Source organism: Microcebus murinus, chromosome 15 (assembly GCF_040939455.1).
Source record: "Microcebus murinus isolate Inina chromosome 15, M.murinus_Inina_mat1.0, whole genome shotgun sequence".
NCBI classification, from domain to species: domain Eukaryota; kingdom Metazoa; phylum Chordata; class Mammalia; order Primates; family Cheirogaleidae; genus Microcebus; species Microcebus murinus.
In genome coordinates, this window is record NC_134118.1 from 75442197 (window position 1) to 75456907 (window position 14711).

The following is a 14711-nucleotide window of genomic DNA, read 5'->3' on the forward strand; positions in this document are numbered from 1 at the left end:
CAAAGATAGAGACGCCATACCTGTGTGTGTGGTTTTTTGGGCTAAATTATAAAGATTGTCTACTTGTTTCCAATGCATTCAAATAATTAATTAATCCACAGTCTTTTCTGGGTGGACGGTTAGAATGACCCATTCCTCTTTCCGTGTGTGCTGGATTCCTGCAACTTTACCTTTCTCTTCTTGGGATGCTTTTTTTCTGCTCTTCTCCCCAGGACTGTATTGGGCTAGAGGGCAGGAGGGAGAAGCTCACCAAAGGTCACACTTATTTCCGGAATAACAATGCCAGTAGCTTACGATGTGAAAATTGTCGGCTGAAATTCCTGATAGTGTCTAAGTACAGAAATTTTTATGTTAAAACTGGACTTACTGATGTCATGACTTTAGGAGAAGTTAGTAGTTTGCTGTATTTTTTTTAAAAAATGGAAAACTCAGGCGGGGCGCGGTGGCCCACGCCTGTAATCCTAGCTCTTGGGAGGCCGAGGCGGGCGGATTGCTCAAGGTCAGGAGTTCAAAACCAGCCTGAGCAAGAGTGAGACCCCGTCTCTACTATAAATAGAAAGAAATTAATTGGCCAACTGATATATATATAAAAAATTAGCTGGGCATGGTGGCACATGCCTGTAGTCCCAGCTACTCGGGAGGCTGAGGCAGAAGGATCGCTGGAGCCCAGGAGTTTGAGGTTGCTGTGAGCTAGGCTGACGCCACGGCACTCACTCTAGCCTGGACAACAAAGCGAGACTCTGTCAAAAAAAAAAAAAATGGAAAACTCCTTAGGCTTTATTTAGCGTATTTCTCTGGGCCTCAAAGCCGGGCGGTGGGGAAAGGTGTTTTCTTCACTAGCAGTTTCTTCCGAGATCAAAGGTTTTTACTGTGTCTGAGAGAGAGAGAACCAACTTAACAAAACCAGACGCAAACACAGGCGTTTCTCATATCTGCCCTAGCAAAGCGAAGTGAGCTTGGTGACGTTATCGGAAGTGAAGCATATAAAAGGAAACCTGTGAAAAAAGAAACCAGAAACATATTTCCACTCTCACTTCTGTATACTCACCTCTGGGAACATTCTGGCAGGTCAGGGAAGCGTGCCGGCTCTTTGCCAGGCGCCCAGCGGACTAACCAGCGAGGGGACGTTCCAGAACAGTGCGGGGACAGGCACGAGTCCGTGAGTTCGAGGACTTTCCGAAAAAGCTCATTTATTTTTTTTTTTTACTCCAGATAACATCGAAAAGCAATCACAAGTTACTCTAAAATAGCGTCAGCCCTTCTGTGAGCCCTTGTCTCTTGAACTGTTTCAAAAATTTAAGCAGAAATGGGGGTGGCTCTGTCTCTTGCTTTGACAGGAAAAAAGACCCCCGCCTTCCCCCTGCCAAGCCCAACTATATGGTCATCGTTTCTCTTCACACGGCGACAACCTCCTTTTCCTTCTGATGGCCAATCTCGCTGCCAGTGAGACCACGCAATTAAGCATGTACTTTTTCATTTATGAGTGCCAAAAGGCTGCTGCTGCTGCTTCTCCCCTTTTTCTTTTCTTTTTTTTTTTTTTTTGAGAGATGTTAAAAAATAGCAACCTTGCAAAAATTCTCATCACATAGTACAAAGGCATAAAGACTGAAAAAAAAAATCCCGTTCTGTTTTTTTCCCTTTTCCATTATTAGAAAGGAAATAATCTCAAGGGAACTGAGCACCGCCGGCACCGTATAAACACACGTGCCCAGCAGCAGTGTGCTACATCTGCGTGTTCGGGATCACGTGAGCCTTGTGCGTGACAGAGGGCCAAAGGTCACCTTGTCCCAGTGAGACGGAGCCATATCGCATTGCCCCTACACAGTATTCTTGGGAGTTTCAACACTGGGAAAGCTCAAATATTGCTGATTAGAATTAAATATTTACAGAGTGGTGACAGATAAAATGGACTTCTTTATAGGCAGGCTTTTTTTTTACTTCAGAATATCATGGGGGTGCAACTATTTTGGCGGCATATGATGCCTTTGTCTCGCCTAAGGCCAGGGCTACAGGTGTACCCTTCCCCCATACAGTGCTCCGCGTCCGTTGGTTGTGAGTTTACCCAACCACCCTACCCCCGCCGACTGGCGCCCAATGAGTATTACTGTCATGTGAGCACCGCAGTGTTGATCAGTTAGGACCAATTTGCTGGTGAGTCCATGTGGTGCTTGTTTTTCCATTCTTACGATACTTCACTTAGTAGAATGGGCTCCAGCTCCATCCAGGACAACACAAGAGGTGCTAGGACACCATTGTTTCTTTGTGGCAGAGTAGAACTCTATGGTACACATACACCACATTTTATTAATGCACTCACGTATTGATGGGCACTTGGGTTGTTTCCACACCTTTGCCATTGTGCATGGTGCTGCTATGAACATTCTAGCGCAGATGTCTTTTTTTTTGTTGAATGTCTTTTGTTCTTTTGGGTAGATGTCCAGTAATGGGATTGCTGATCAACTGGTATTTCTACCTGTAGCTCTTTGAGCGATCTCTGTACTGCTTTCCACAGGGGCTGCACTACAAACTTTTTTCCATGTCAGTTCACGACTAACCAGAGGAGCGGCTACTGTGTGGGAATTCGATAGCTAACGGAGTTCTCTCCTTTATCCTTGCAGATGGGGGAGGCAGGTTGGTAGAGGCACAGTAAAAGTGGGTCCGCGTTGTGTTTAAGTCGATCGGCAATGCTCACCTGGATTCAGCAGGGCAGCTGACACGTGCCGTTCCTTCTACCCACTCCCTTCTCCTTCCTCTTTCATTCCTCAAGCAGCACGGACTCGCTGCTCCGTGCCTGGGACACACATACGGCAATGGCACGCTCCCGTCTCGGGGCTCTCAGTCCAGGGAGGAGGAGTGGCGTGTCAATGATGAGCACGGCACCTGCCGATGACAGACAGTTGCCGGGCGACAGGGGAACACGTGACTCCAACCTGAGAGTCAGGGGAGGTTCAGGGGAGGACAAGGAGGGAGGGCAGGGGGATGACTTGGGAGGAGTGGAAGATAAAAGGAGGTTCCAGGGAGAGCAGAATGGAGACATGAAAGAGCAGTGGCCTCATGTCTGTCTGATTTTACGCATTTACTCTTTTGCGTACAGTCTGCACCACTCAGAAACCTAGAAAACAATCTGCAGGGCCTTTATACTCACTGAATTAAATTGTCAGATGTTGTAAATTAACAGAGGCTTAATTGTTTTTAAAAAAGCGGACATGTTTCATGTGTACTCCAGAATGGGATGATGGTCAACACCATCCATGCACACTTAGGAATATTGTCTCACCCAGGAGAGTCCCCTTGGAGTGTTTCCAGCCAGTTGCAAGGTGCTTCTTTCCTTCCGGGCAGGAGACCAAGGCCGACATCATCGCCAGAGAGAATAAGAAGAGGCTGCTCGCCAGGGAAGAGCAAAAGGAAGAGCAAAAATGGAACGCGCTGTCGCCGTCCATTGAGGAGGAGATGAAAGAGAATTTAAACTCCGGCATAAAGAGCCTGGAAGAGTTTCTGAAATCATGCAAAAGCAGCTCCGTGAAGTGCCAGGTGGAGAGGGTGGGGCTGAGCGCCTGCCTGAGAGCCTGGAGAGAGCACTGCCGGGGCGAAGGTGTGTGCGGCCCTCTGTCTGGGGGACGTGGGGAGCGAATGCGATGTCACCATGACAGTTGTCACTTATCAACTGAAAATGTGTGTTCGAGGATTTGGGGTTTTTTTGAGACAGAGTCTCACTCTGTCGTCCAGGCTAGAGCGAGTGCCGTGGCGTCAGCCTAGCTCACAGCAACCTCCAACTCCTGGGCTCAGGCGATCCTCCTGCCTCAGCCTCCCGAGTAGCTGGGACTACAGGCATGCGCCACCATGCCCGGCTAATTTTTTCAGTATATATATTTTTTAGCTGGTCAATTAATTTCTTTCTATTTATAGTAGAGACGGGGTCTCGCTCTTGCTCAGGCTGGTTTCTAACTCCTGACCTTGAACAATCAACCCGCCTCGGCCTCCCAGAGTGCTAGGAATACAGGCGTGAGCCACCGCGCCCGGCCTGTGTTAGAGGATTTACATGCATTACCGTGTTTTATGTGTCACTCCCGCTACGGCAGTCCCGCCTCGTCCATACTAGGGCGGCCAGGCCCCCCCGGGCGGGATGGTGCCAGGGTGGTACATGAGGCAGCTCAGAACGGGGCAGAACTTACAACGTATGGATTATTTATTTCTGGGATTGCCTTTTTAATACTTTCAGACCACAGTTGACCTCAGGGAACTGAACTGGGGGCAAGTGGAAGCACAGTTAAGGGGAGGCTACCGTATGTTATCGGTGAGCGCTGGCGTCTCGGAGAGCGTCAGGGCGGCACATGCACGGCACATGCGTGTGCACCGTCAAGTACATGTTTGAAAGTGACTGCTTGCAAACTTGCAGGTGTGGCTAAGGGGCAAACCACAAAAGCGGCGAGGCACCCGGAAGAATCTGTCGTCCACCCTGGGGATCAAAGAGTAAACGCTTCCTTTCCGAGTAGAACGATGCATGCCTGCCTGGCACGCTGAGTCTTTGCAGGGCTGCTGTGGGTCCCAGGCGCCTGCTTTGCCATGTCCGCACCACGTAGTAGAAAGAAAGGAGGAACTAGAAACAGGAAGATGAGGGCAGAAAGAGGAAAGAGGGCTGCCTGTAGACATGAGAATTGACAGCAGGTGACACGATCGTGTTCCCTAGTAGATACCCCCAGACTGACGACTCTGCTGAGCAAACCTAGTCGATCTGTCAGCCCTGGGCATCTGCACACTGAACCCGCGTCACGCGACTGCGAGTTCTCCCTCCGCCTCCACTTCCCTGCTGCTGCCTCTGCTCCGCCCTGCGCAGCCGGCCCCTCGCCGGCGTCCGGCCCTGTGAGAGGCGTGAGTCAGTCTGGCCCGTTTTCCTCCCGCCCAAGGTGTTGGATCGGGATGCACAGTTGGCTGCTGCTAAGAGAGCTCAGAATCAAGAGCGGCTTAAGGAATGCAGAAGTTCACTTCACTCACTGACGGGCAGCTCCCACGCGGCAGCCCCAGGGCCGCCCGCGGCCACGCTGCTCCGTCTGCAGGTCTGTCACTCTCAGCACGTGGCTTCCGCTTCTCCAGTCACCCACGTTTCTAGATGACGACATCTTGGCAGATCCTAGGAGAAGGGGAAAAGGCAAAACCGCCTCGTTCTCTCCTCTGAGGAGCTCTCCCAGCCCTCGAGAACTTCTGCTTACATGCCGTTGGTCAGGACTTAGTCACGGGGCCACGTCCGGCCACAAGGGTGCCAGCAAACGTAGATTTTCACCTGAGTATCTTGCAGCTCCCAGTAATACGGAGACGTAAATAAGAAATTTGGGGGGATACCCAATAGGTAGGAAACTAGTGGTATTTGCACAGATATCTTCATCCTTGTTTTCATCTACTGACATTCAACCTGCCCCCCAAATCCATTCCGTGAAATTTCTGTCCATACAGCCTTCCTCAGGTGCCCACCTCACCTGGCACCTGTTGTTGCCGCCGCTCAGCTGGGGCTGGCCCGATGTTACACGTTGTCTGTCTGGGTGGACTGGCAGCCCCAGGAGAGAGTGAGCTCTGCATGACATTTCTCTGTAGCCTCTTACAGCATTCAGTAGGTGTTTAGTAATATTTGTCAAATAGATACAATAGAGGCTGATTAGAAGGAAGATGGGGTGGAAACAGCCCTGGTGTGGTAAGTGAGAAAAGAAGAGCAGAGGGGAAGAGTAGCACATTAACTGCCCTGTGAGTTGTCTTGAACTCACCCTAGTTTTGAGCCCGGGGCCTCGCGAAGCATATGCAACTCACGCGCCTCTGCCCCTTGGGAGCCGTGAGGACCGTTTTTCAAGTTGCATAGAACTCACGCGTAGACAACAATAACAAATAACACATTTTCCATTAAATTAGAAGGGATTGCTTTGCTTTAGAAGTTTTTATTCTATTTTCGTAATAAAATGCCGTGGCAAAAAGCACAAGGAAGTCGGAAGTGGCAGCTGGAGTGGGTGGATTGGACGCAGGCCTCAGCGATTACCCCAAATACTTATCTGTGGTCAGCAGTGGGACCCAACACATGCTGCGAAATTTCTAACCAGATATTTGAAGTCATACAGATGTTTTTCTTTGAACATAGTAGAAGGGATATGAAAGTAATAGGTGGAGAAAAGATTTCTTATTTTCCATAAGTTTTTACAAACTGGAGCTTTAATACTCTTACTTCTATTGTGAACAACAAGGTTTTTCCTCTTTTCCCAATACTGGCTTAGCTACTTCTCAGTTATCTATGGATATGACAAAGTGTGGCGAGTTGAACTTTAATTTTATTTTGCTTAGCTATTTCTATTCCAAAACCTCCATTAATACCAAGTAAGATAGTAAATTTAATTAAGATTGATAGACTAGATGATTCATCTTGGATAATCAACATTTTTTATTTTTGATGGGCTTTATAACAATTTTGTTGTTTATTCTTTACCAAGGTAAAATCAAGAAAGATTTAAGTATAGCTGTTCAAATGATGAAAAGGATCCACTCATTGTTGGAAAAATACCCGGAACTTTTGCAAGAAGCGGATCGGCAGCTTGTAGCCAAATGCCTTAAGTACTTAGGGTTTGATGAGTTGGCAAATTCTTTATATCCAACCCAGGTAATATTATCAGGTTATCTCTATTTTAATAGAGTAATTATTAGCTATACATAAAGTGTCTTGCAAATACACTCATCTCTTCTAATTTTTCTCTTTTTTCTACTGAAAATATTATCATTTTTGGTAATCCAACTGCCCAATCTTAAAGTAATCTCAGATTAGAAAATTTGTAAAAATGCTTGTCTGGACAAACAGATGAAATGCAGATAATCTCTGCACACCCTTAAAACTAACCCTGTGCTTAATTCTAGCAAAACTCATCTAAACTATAGTGTCAATCGCCTTTGAACATATCAGCTTATAGCTACAAATATCATGATGTATGTCTGAAAATTTTAACATCTACTAGTTTATTCATAGTTAAGACGATGATTTAAAGCCTTCCCAAAATTTAAAAGGTGGTATAATGCTTTTCACATAGAAGGTGCCCAGTAATAACTATTTTAATTATTTAGATGATGTTATATATACTTCAAAATAACTTTCAAAATGGACTTTTAAAATAATATAGGACACAGAAAATGACAGAAAGGAGAAGAGAAAGAGTAAATATTCAGTTGGCATGGGGCCAGCTCGGTTCCAGCTGCAGTACATGGGCCACTATTTGTTCCGAGATGAGAGAAAAGACCCAGACCCCAGGGTCCAGGACTTCATTCCTGACACGTGGCAGGTAATGACATGGATGAAGCAAAAATGATTGTATTTTATTATTCAATGCGATCCCAGGAGTTTCTCATTATTGTGGCTGTACATTTTATATGTGGCATGAACTTCCTAATAGTGAGTCATGATATTTAAACATGCATTGTTATTGAAAATGTCAAAGGTAGACTATTTTTTCCCCCATTTAAAGAAGGTGAAATTTTCATTTGCCATGTCCCTGGAGGTACTCTGATGGACTCATAGATGTAATTTTAAAGTTCCTTGTCCTCCAGCTGTATCATTGCAGAGAAGCCTCAACAGAATTGCACATGAAAACATGCAAATGCGCACAGAGAAATTCAGGTAGTTCAAACCGTAGAGATGAGACAATTGTCTAGATGTTTATGCCCTGCACCTGTCGACATAATGGCCATTCTTCTGCAAATGCATGAAGCACTAATATTGGTGGATATAACATTTGGAAGAAATGCATACATTTCTGCACGCATCGAACCATATAGAATTGCTGATGAGTTGAACATCTCACCTACAGAAGTGCAATTGCACAGTTTCAATCTAACGGACTGCCCCTGTCAGAGTCTGGCTTGGCTTTTCTGCTGTGGGCCGTGGGGTGCCTTAGACATTCGTGCCGACTTTCCCGGAGGAGGAGGACCCACTCCTCGCTCCAGGGCGAGATGTGAGGATGTCAGATGCCCTGCGGCAATCCCCCCACGCGCACTGTGACTCTGCCCACCGCCTCTCCACCCTGACGTGCGGTCGGGGCGGACCTGGCTTGGGGAGGGCCTGCAGAGAGGGTGAGGTTTTGAGGTGTTTTCCATCTTCTGTCCACCATATGGACTTATCATTCTTTGACTAGTGACCGTTTTGTTAAATAAAAGCTTAGGCAAAGGGATGAAGCTCCCACACACCCTCCAAGGTAGGTGTTTGGCATTCTTCTACTTAGAAAGTAGCAGATAAGTAGTAACATTAAGAATCTTTGGGCCAGGCGCGGTGGCCTCACGCCTGTAATCCTAGCACTCTGGGAGGCCGAGGCAGGAGGATCGCTCAAGGCCAGGAGTTCGAAACCAGCCTGAGCAGGAGCGAGATCCCGTCTCTGCTGAAAACACAAAGAAATTAATTGGCCAACTAAAAAAAATCATATAGAAAACATTAGCCAGGCATGGTGGCAGATGCCTGTAGTACCAGCTACTCAGGAGGCTGAGGCAGGAGGATTGCTTGAGCCCAGGAGACTGAGAGGTTGCTGTGAGCTAGGCTGACGCCACGGCACTCCAGCCTTGGCAACAGAGTGAGATTCTTTCTAAAAAAAATAAATATATAAAAAGGAATCTTTGGCATTTCTCCTTCTCAGCCATTTTTTTCTTTTTTACCATCACCAAAGCACGCATTGGCCACTTCTCACAACTTACTTTCCCAAAGGCATTCTGCATTTACTGGATAGCAAACGGCTATAAACAAGCCTTCCCAATAATAGGCTGTTTTATTCACTCTCCATTTTTCACACCTTCCAGAAGCTCAAAAGCACAGACGTGATGTATTCTGAGAAAACGACGTGGGTGCTTCAGACTTTCCTGCAGCTCTGTCTGTGGGTTTGCGGGCCCCGATCGCCCCCTCTGAGGCCCGGGAGAACCACCGAGGCAGGTGCACCAGCCTGCCGCCTCTGTCTCCGTGCCGTGCTGTCCCCACCACTGACCGGTGATGCTCTGTCCCCCGCAGCGAGAGCTCCTGGACGTCGTGGACAACCACGAGTCAGCCGTGATCGTGGCGCCCACGTCCTCGGGCAAGACCTACGCGTCCTACTACTGCATGGAGAAGGTGCTGAGGGAGAGCGACGACGGCGTGGTCGTCTATGTCTCGCCCACAAAGGTGACGCTCTCTCCCCTTCCCGTCCTCCCCGCTGGGACAGCGCACGTGGCCACGTGGCGCCGGGTCTCCCCGGAAACGGGACGGGGTCTCATGTTTATTTTTCCTGAAGAAGACGCCCGGGGCTTATTCTCAGGGGATGTGTTATTTTTCTTAAGCATGGTACAACCATCTACATTTATTCAAATAAGAGTGAAGTCGTCTTCTTCTGGAACATCATCACAACTCTCCAAACCCCGAATTCCAACCTGAATGTCTTGCGACTCTTGTTTCCTTTAGAACCACTGGCCCCGATCTCTCCTGTGGAGCACTAGAGCTCTCACGGGGCGGATGAGAAGGGCTGCTCGTGTTCTTTCCCGCTCCGCGACGACACGCACGGGTCGTGCAGATGCGCTGCATAGCCACGCCCGTCACTAGGGCTGATTTTCGGGGTGGGGCTTCTATTGCACACATGCTCAGACATCCTGCTGGGGCGTATTGTATGGGTGGGTCTTATTTGCGGGGAAACACGGCACATCTAGCTCACTTTATTTTTTATGCAGTTTCAAAGGCTAAAATAACACGTGTGCATATTTCCAAACCTCAGATGTTTGGGGGACGCCACCAAATATAGGAGACGTCAATCTCCCCGGCCGTCCCTCCCTCCAGCTTCCTTCTACTGTGGACTCACAGTCCTCTCGAGGGCTGGGTCATCAGGGGTGCAGCTATTTTTCCTGCAGCGTGGGCAACGTTTCCTGTTTTTCCCTCCGATGAAGACACTGTGTTTCCCATTTTACTTTGCGCTGAGGTCTGTCGGTGAGGTTCCCGTGCGGAGTCCCGCCGCTCCGGGACAGCCTTCCGGAGCGGGTGGGGCAGGTGGCCGGCAGGAGGGCGCTGGCTGGCGTTCTTCCCTCAGAGCAGAACTCGCTCCTCTGTATTTCCCGTTGTCCCCTGAGAGCTCGCCTGTCCCCGCTCTGTTGCGTGACTAACGGGTCCCTTTCCCCGTCCACCAGGCCCTTGTCAACCAGGTGGCGGCGACTGTCCAAAACCGTTTCACCAAAACCCTGCCGAGCGGCATGGCTCTGTGCGGCGTCTTCACGAGGGAGTACCGGCACGAGGCTCTGAACTGCCAGGTACCGACCCAGTGCGCCGATCGTCCGCCCGCTGCCGGGCCGTGTGCGCGCACGTCCCTGGCTCTGCGCCGCAAAGTCAGCCTCCTCCCAGACCCTTCCTCCTGCCGCCACGCTCCAAAGAGTGGGAACGAGAGCGCCCCTTGCTCGGGGGGCGCTCCCATTTCGATTTCTGGTTTCGGCTGCAGTCCACTGCGTCGTCGTCTTGGCGCATACGTGGCTTCATTCAGAAGGATCTGAGGAACGCTAGACGTTACAAAAAATTAGCACATAATAACTTCTAATCAGGATTACTTTTTCTCAATAAGTATCTGCTAGAGATACTCATGATTTGAAAAATGTTGTATCGTGGATGGTTTAACTGGCGCTAACTAGATCAGAGACGGTTTTCCTTCGTGCTGAGCTCGCAGGTCAACCGTGAAGACTGAAGCAAAAGGGGACAGGTGATCGTAGCACGTCCTGAGATGAGCCACCCAGGTGGCCTTTCACTTGCTGCCCAGAGGCAGGGAGTGTGATTAAGACAGATGCCAGCCAGGCTGAGGAGGGCGGATCGCTCAAGGTCGGGAGTTCGAAACCAGCCTGAGCAAGAGCGAGACTCCATTTCTACTAAAAATAGATAGAAATTAATTGGCCAACTAAAAATATATGCAGAAAAAATTAGCTGGCATGGTGGCGCATGCCTGTAGTCCTAGCTACTCGGGAGGCTGAGGCAGGAGGATCACTTGAGCCCAGGAGTGTGAGGTTGCTGTGAGCTAGGCTGACGCCACGGCACTCTAGCCCGGGCGACAGAGTGAGACTCTATCTCAAATAACAACAAAAAAGGACAGATGCCCTCCGTCAGCCCCCGAGGCACGTGTTCTGTGACGGAGCTAGGACGGGGAGGCGCGACGGGGAGGCGCCCGCGGGGGTGTCCTCACTGCGCAGCTCCAGGCAGTGGCCTGAGGCTCAGCCAGCCAGGCCGGCCCTGCAGGGTGGCTTCTCCTCCGCCCAGCCCCGCCTCACCCCTGCCCTTAGTGATCGTCGACTCTTAATTAACATCTTTCAACCCAAACTCCACGTCAGGATCGTGTTCGGAAGAACCAAACTGGCGTGACAGTGAAGAATTTCCGTTTCTAAACTCCAAATGCTCGCACATAAGGGTTTCGGCCTCGAACCTCGTGCCGCACCCCGTCTGGTCCGCAGACGTGGCGGCTCCCTGTGGTTCAAGCTGGCGCACCCCAATGCCTGTGAGACTCGCTCTCAGAGGCGCCGTCTGGCGCTCGTTGCGGGAAGGCACGTCCCGGCCTCGCACGGCGGTCTCGCGCCCTCTCCAGGTATGAAGGGCGTGCCCGCGGCGCAGTGCCGGCTCACGCCGTGTGTTCTCACCGCCAGGTGCTGGTCACGGTGCCCGCCTGCTTGCAGATCCTGCTGCTCGCCCCTCATCAGCAGCGCTGGGCGAAGAGGATCAGATACGTCATATTTGACGAGGTGAGCCTGGCGGGCGGCGCTCGGAATGGGGGCCCTGGCTCCGAACGGCCTCCCCGGGGAAGCGCGGTCCGACTTTTGGCTGCCTTTCCCTGCCCGGCTCAGTGGGCGAGCCGGCGTGCCCTGCGCAGCAATGGGCGGGAGGGGACGCTTTCGTTGACGACTGCTCGACTGCTGTTTCCAGGGCCGGGGTCGGGGGCGGGTTCCAGAATGCAACCGCCACGTCGTAAGTGTCCCCGGACAGAAATTTCCAAATCCCATCTTGGACCCCTAAAGCAAACAATTTTGGGCTCTGACGGCAAGAACAATGGCGCGAGTTATTGTATCGGTCCTGGTCCCAACAGAAAACAAATGCCGCACCTGAAATCCTGTCACGCAAGCAGGGTGTTTCTCAGAGGTGTGTGCGAGGGCCTCCGTGAGGGCCCCAGCAGGCTCCAGGGTCCGTGCAGCCCTGCAGAGCTGGCAGCTCACGCCTGGGCCTCAAGGGACAGGCGAGGTGGCTTCTGCTGAAGCCCAGAAGGATATTCCAACTGAGCCGGCGGTGAGGAGCAGTGGGAGAGCAGAGCTGGCGTAGAGTGACCCACGGGGGGGTTGACCTCAGCCTCAGCCTCCCTCTCCTCCCTCTGACCTCCTGCCCAGGTTCTTTGTGGCCATATCCAGTGGAAACAGAGCGTGGGAGCCCTGTGGAGGTGGTCCCTGCGAGCCAGGTCCCCTGGGCAGGAAGAAACACACGTGGAAGATACTTAGTCAAGTTACATAGCCGTATAATTAAGAATATTTGGCCAGGCGGTGGCGCAGTGGCTCACGCCTGTAATCCTAGCACTCTGGGAGGCCGAGGCGGGTGGATTGTTTGAGGTCAGGAGTTTGAGACCAGCCTGAGCAAGAGCGAGACCCCGTCTCTACTATAAATAGAAATTAATTGGCCAACTAATATGTATAGAAAAAATCAGCCGAGCATGGTGGCGCATGCCTGTAGTCCCAGCTACTCGGGAGGCTGAGGCAGGAGGATCGCTTGAGCCCAGGAGTTTGAGGTTGCTGTGAGCTAGGCTGACGCCACGGCACTCTGGCTGGCCCGGGCAACAAGAGTGAGACTGTCTCCAAAAAAAAAAAAAAAAAAAAAAAAAGTTTATTCAAAGATATTTAAAACATTTCAAAAATACATCTTCTTTATCTTCTTCTGCTCCAAGGAATTTTCAATTTAAAGGAGAAAAAGATAACAAGCCTGGATTTAACTTACCTTTTCTTGGTGTAAACCTGGGGCCACCCAACAGGCTGTGCTTTCGATATGCCCGATGCCGATTCGTTGTACTTATTTCTGGTTGATCGGTATCTGTTGCACCACGAGGGCTTTGAATATTCCTGTTTCAAAAGAATCTGACGACTTTGTCTATGCCATCTAGAACCTTGACTGATAACCCAGTCTCAGAACTCTGAAGGATTACAACATTGGGTATTTCCATTTTTCCAATTTTGTATCAGGGTAAAACTGAAACGTTTTGAAGGCTGATGACTAGTCTGGCAGGAAGGGGGGAAAGTGCTATCTAGTTAGTGCAAAGCGTAAGGTTACTATTTGGCAGAGTGGTATTTTATCTGACCAGGATGAGCTTCAATGAGCAGTGGAAATATATACATTTCCATCCATATATATATATGCCAATATGTATTTCCATATATATTTGAATATGTATATTTCTCTATATATTCTAATATATATATATTTCTCCCTATGTATTCATATGTGTGTGTGTGTGTATATATATATATATATATATATATATATATAAAATCTGGCTCCGGCAATGAGTTTTTTTTTTCCAGTTGATTGCCAAGTGTCATAGTTTAACCTATTTAACGAAGAGCACACTTGAGAATCTGCCCTGAATTTTGTTCCTTCTGCTTTATCTGGGCAAAAGTCATTCATTCATTCATTCATTCAGCAAATATTTAAGTGGTGCTTCCTCAGCGTCAAGCACGTGTCAGTCCCGGGACTACCCGGGGCTAGGGTTGCAGATTCATCAGGAGAGAGGAGTTAAACCAGCAGACACACACACACACACACACACACACACACACACACACACACACACACGGCCCCGCCAGCCCCCTGTGGGGGGACAGGGCAGGCTGTCCCCACAGCAACGAGGGCAGGCTGTCCCCGCGGCAACGACGGCAGGGTGGCGGCAGGAGGAGGATAACTCTGGGATGGGCGGTCAGAAAAGCCTTTCTTACGGGTGGCACTAAGCCGAGCAGAAGGCGGCCAGAGCGTTTCGGGCGGGGAGAAGAGCACGTGTGAGGCTGGCGGTGGGAAGGGCGTGCTCCGGGAACCGGGAGAGCGTCCTCGGTCCGCAGCGCGGTGAAGCGGAGGGAGAGGGGCGGGTGCTGGGCCAGAGGGGCAGCCGGGTGGCGCGGCGGCGGGAGTTACACACCCTGTCAGGGAGTCTGTATTTCGTGTCACGTGCAATGGGAAGATATTGAAGAAACTCATTTGACCTGATCTAACTTATCTTTTTAGCGTAGCATTTTGGCTACAATGTGAGGAATTTAGGGAAGCGGAGGGGCAGCTAGGATAGCGGTGGGGAGGACACGGTAGTCTCGCAGCTGAGACGCGGCGTGGCCGTGGACGTGGAGGGAAAGGCATCGCTTTGAAAGAAATGTTTAAAGTAGAAAGGGATTACTGTGGATTGGTTATGGGGATCAAAGAAAATTCAGGTGTCAAGACTCTCTTTTGTTGGATTTCCCAATATTTACACTTGGCACGGGCCGGGCGCGGTGGCTCTCGCCTGTAATCCTAGCTCTCTGGGAGGCCAAGGCGGGAGGATCCCTCAAGGCCAGGAGTTTGAGACCAGCCTGAGCAACGGCGAGACCCCGTCTCTACTAAAAAATAGAAAGAAATTAATTGGCCAACTAAAAAACAAACAGAAAAAATGAGCAGGGCATGGTGGCGCATGCCTGTGGTCCCAGCTACTTGAGAGGCTGAGGCAGGA

General features: G+C 50.0%; 1 protein-coding gene across 1 annotated transcript in view; it reads left to right on the top strand.

Moving 5' to 3' along the window:
• The window catches only part of DDX60 (DExD/H-box helicase 60), an 84124-nt gene that overhangs the window by 29688 nt on the left and 39725 nt on the right, over positions 1 to 14711 (top strand). Inside the window, exons 14-19 of the mRNA XM_012770611.2 lie at positions 3340 to 3592; positions 6465 to 6631; positions 7143 to 7301; positions 9008 to 9157; positions 10147 to 10266; positions 11635 to 11730. Coding sequence (XP_012626065.1) covers positions 3340 to 3592; positions 6465 to 6631; positions 7143 to 7301; positions 9008 to 9157; positions 10147 to 10266; positions 11635 to 11730 — 945 coding nt within the window. The remainder of the gene's footprint in view (positions 1 to 3339; positions 3593 to 6464; positions 6632 to 7142; positions 7302 to 9007; positions 9158 to 10146; positions 10267 to 11634; positions 11731 to 14711) is intronic.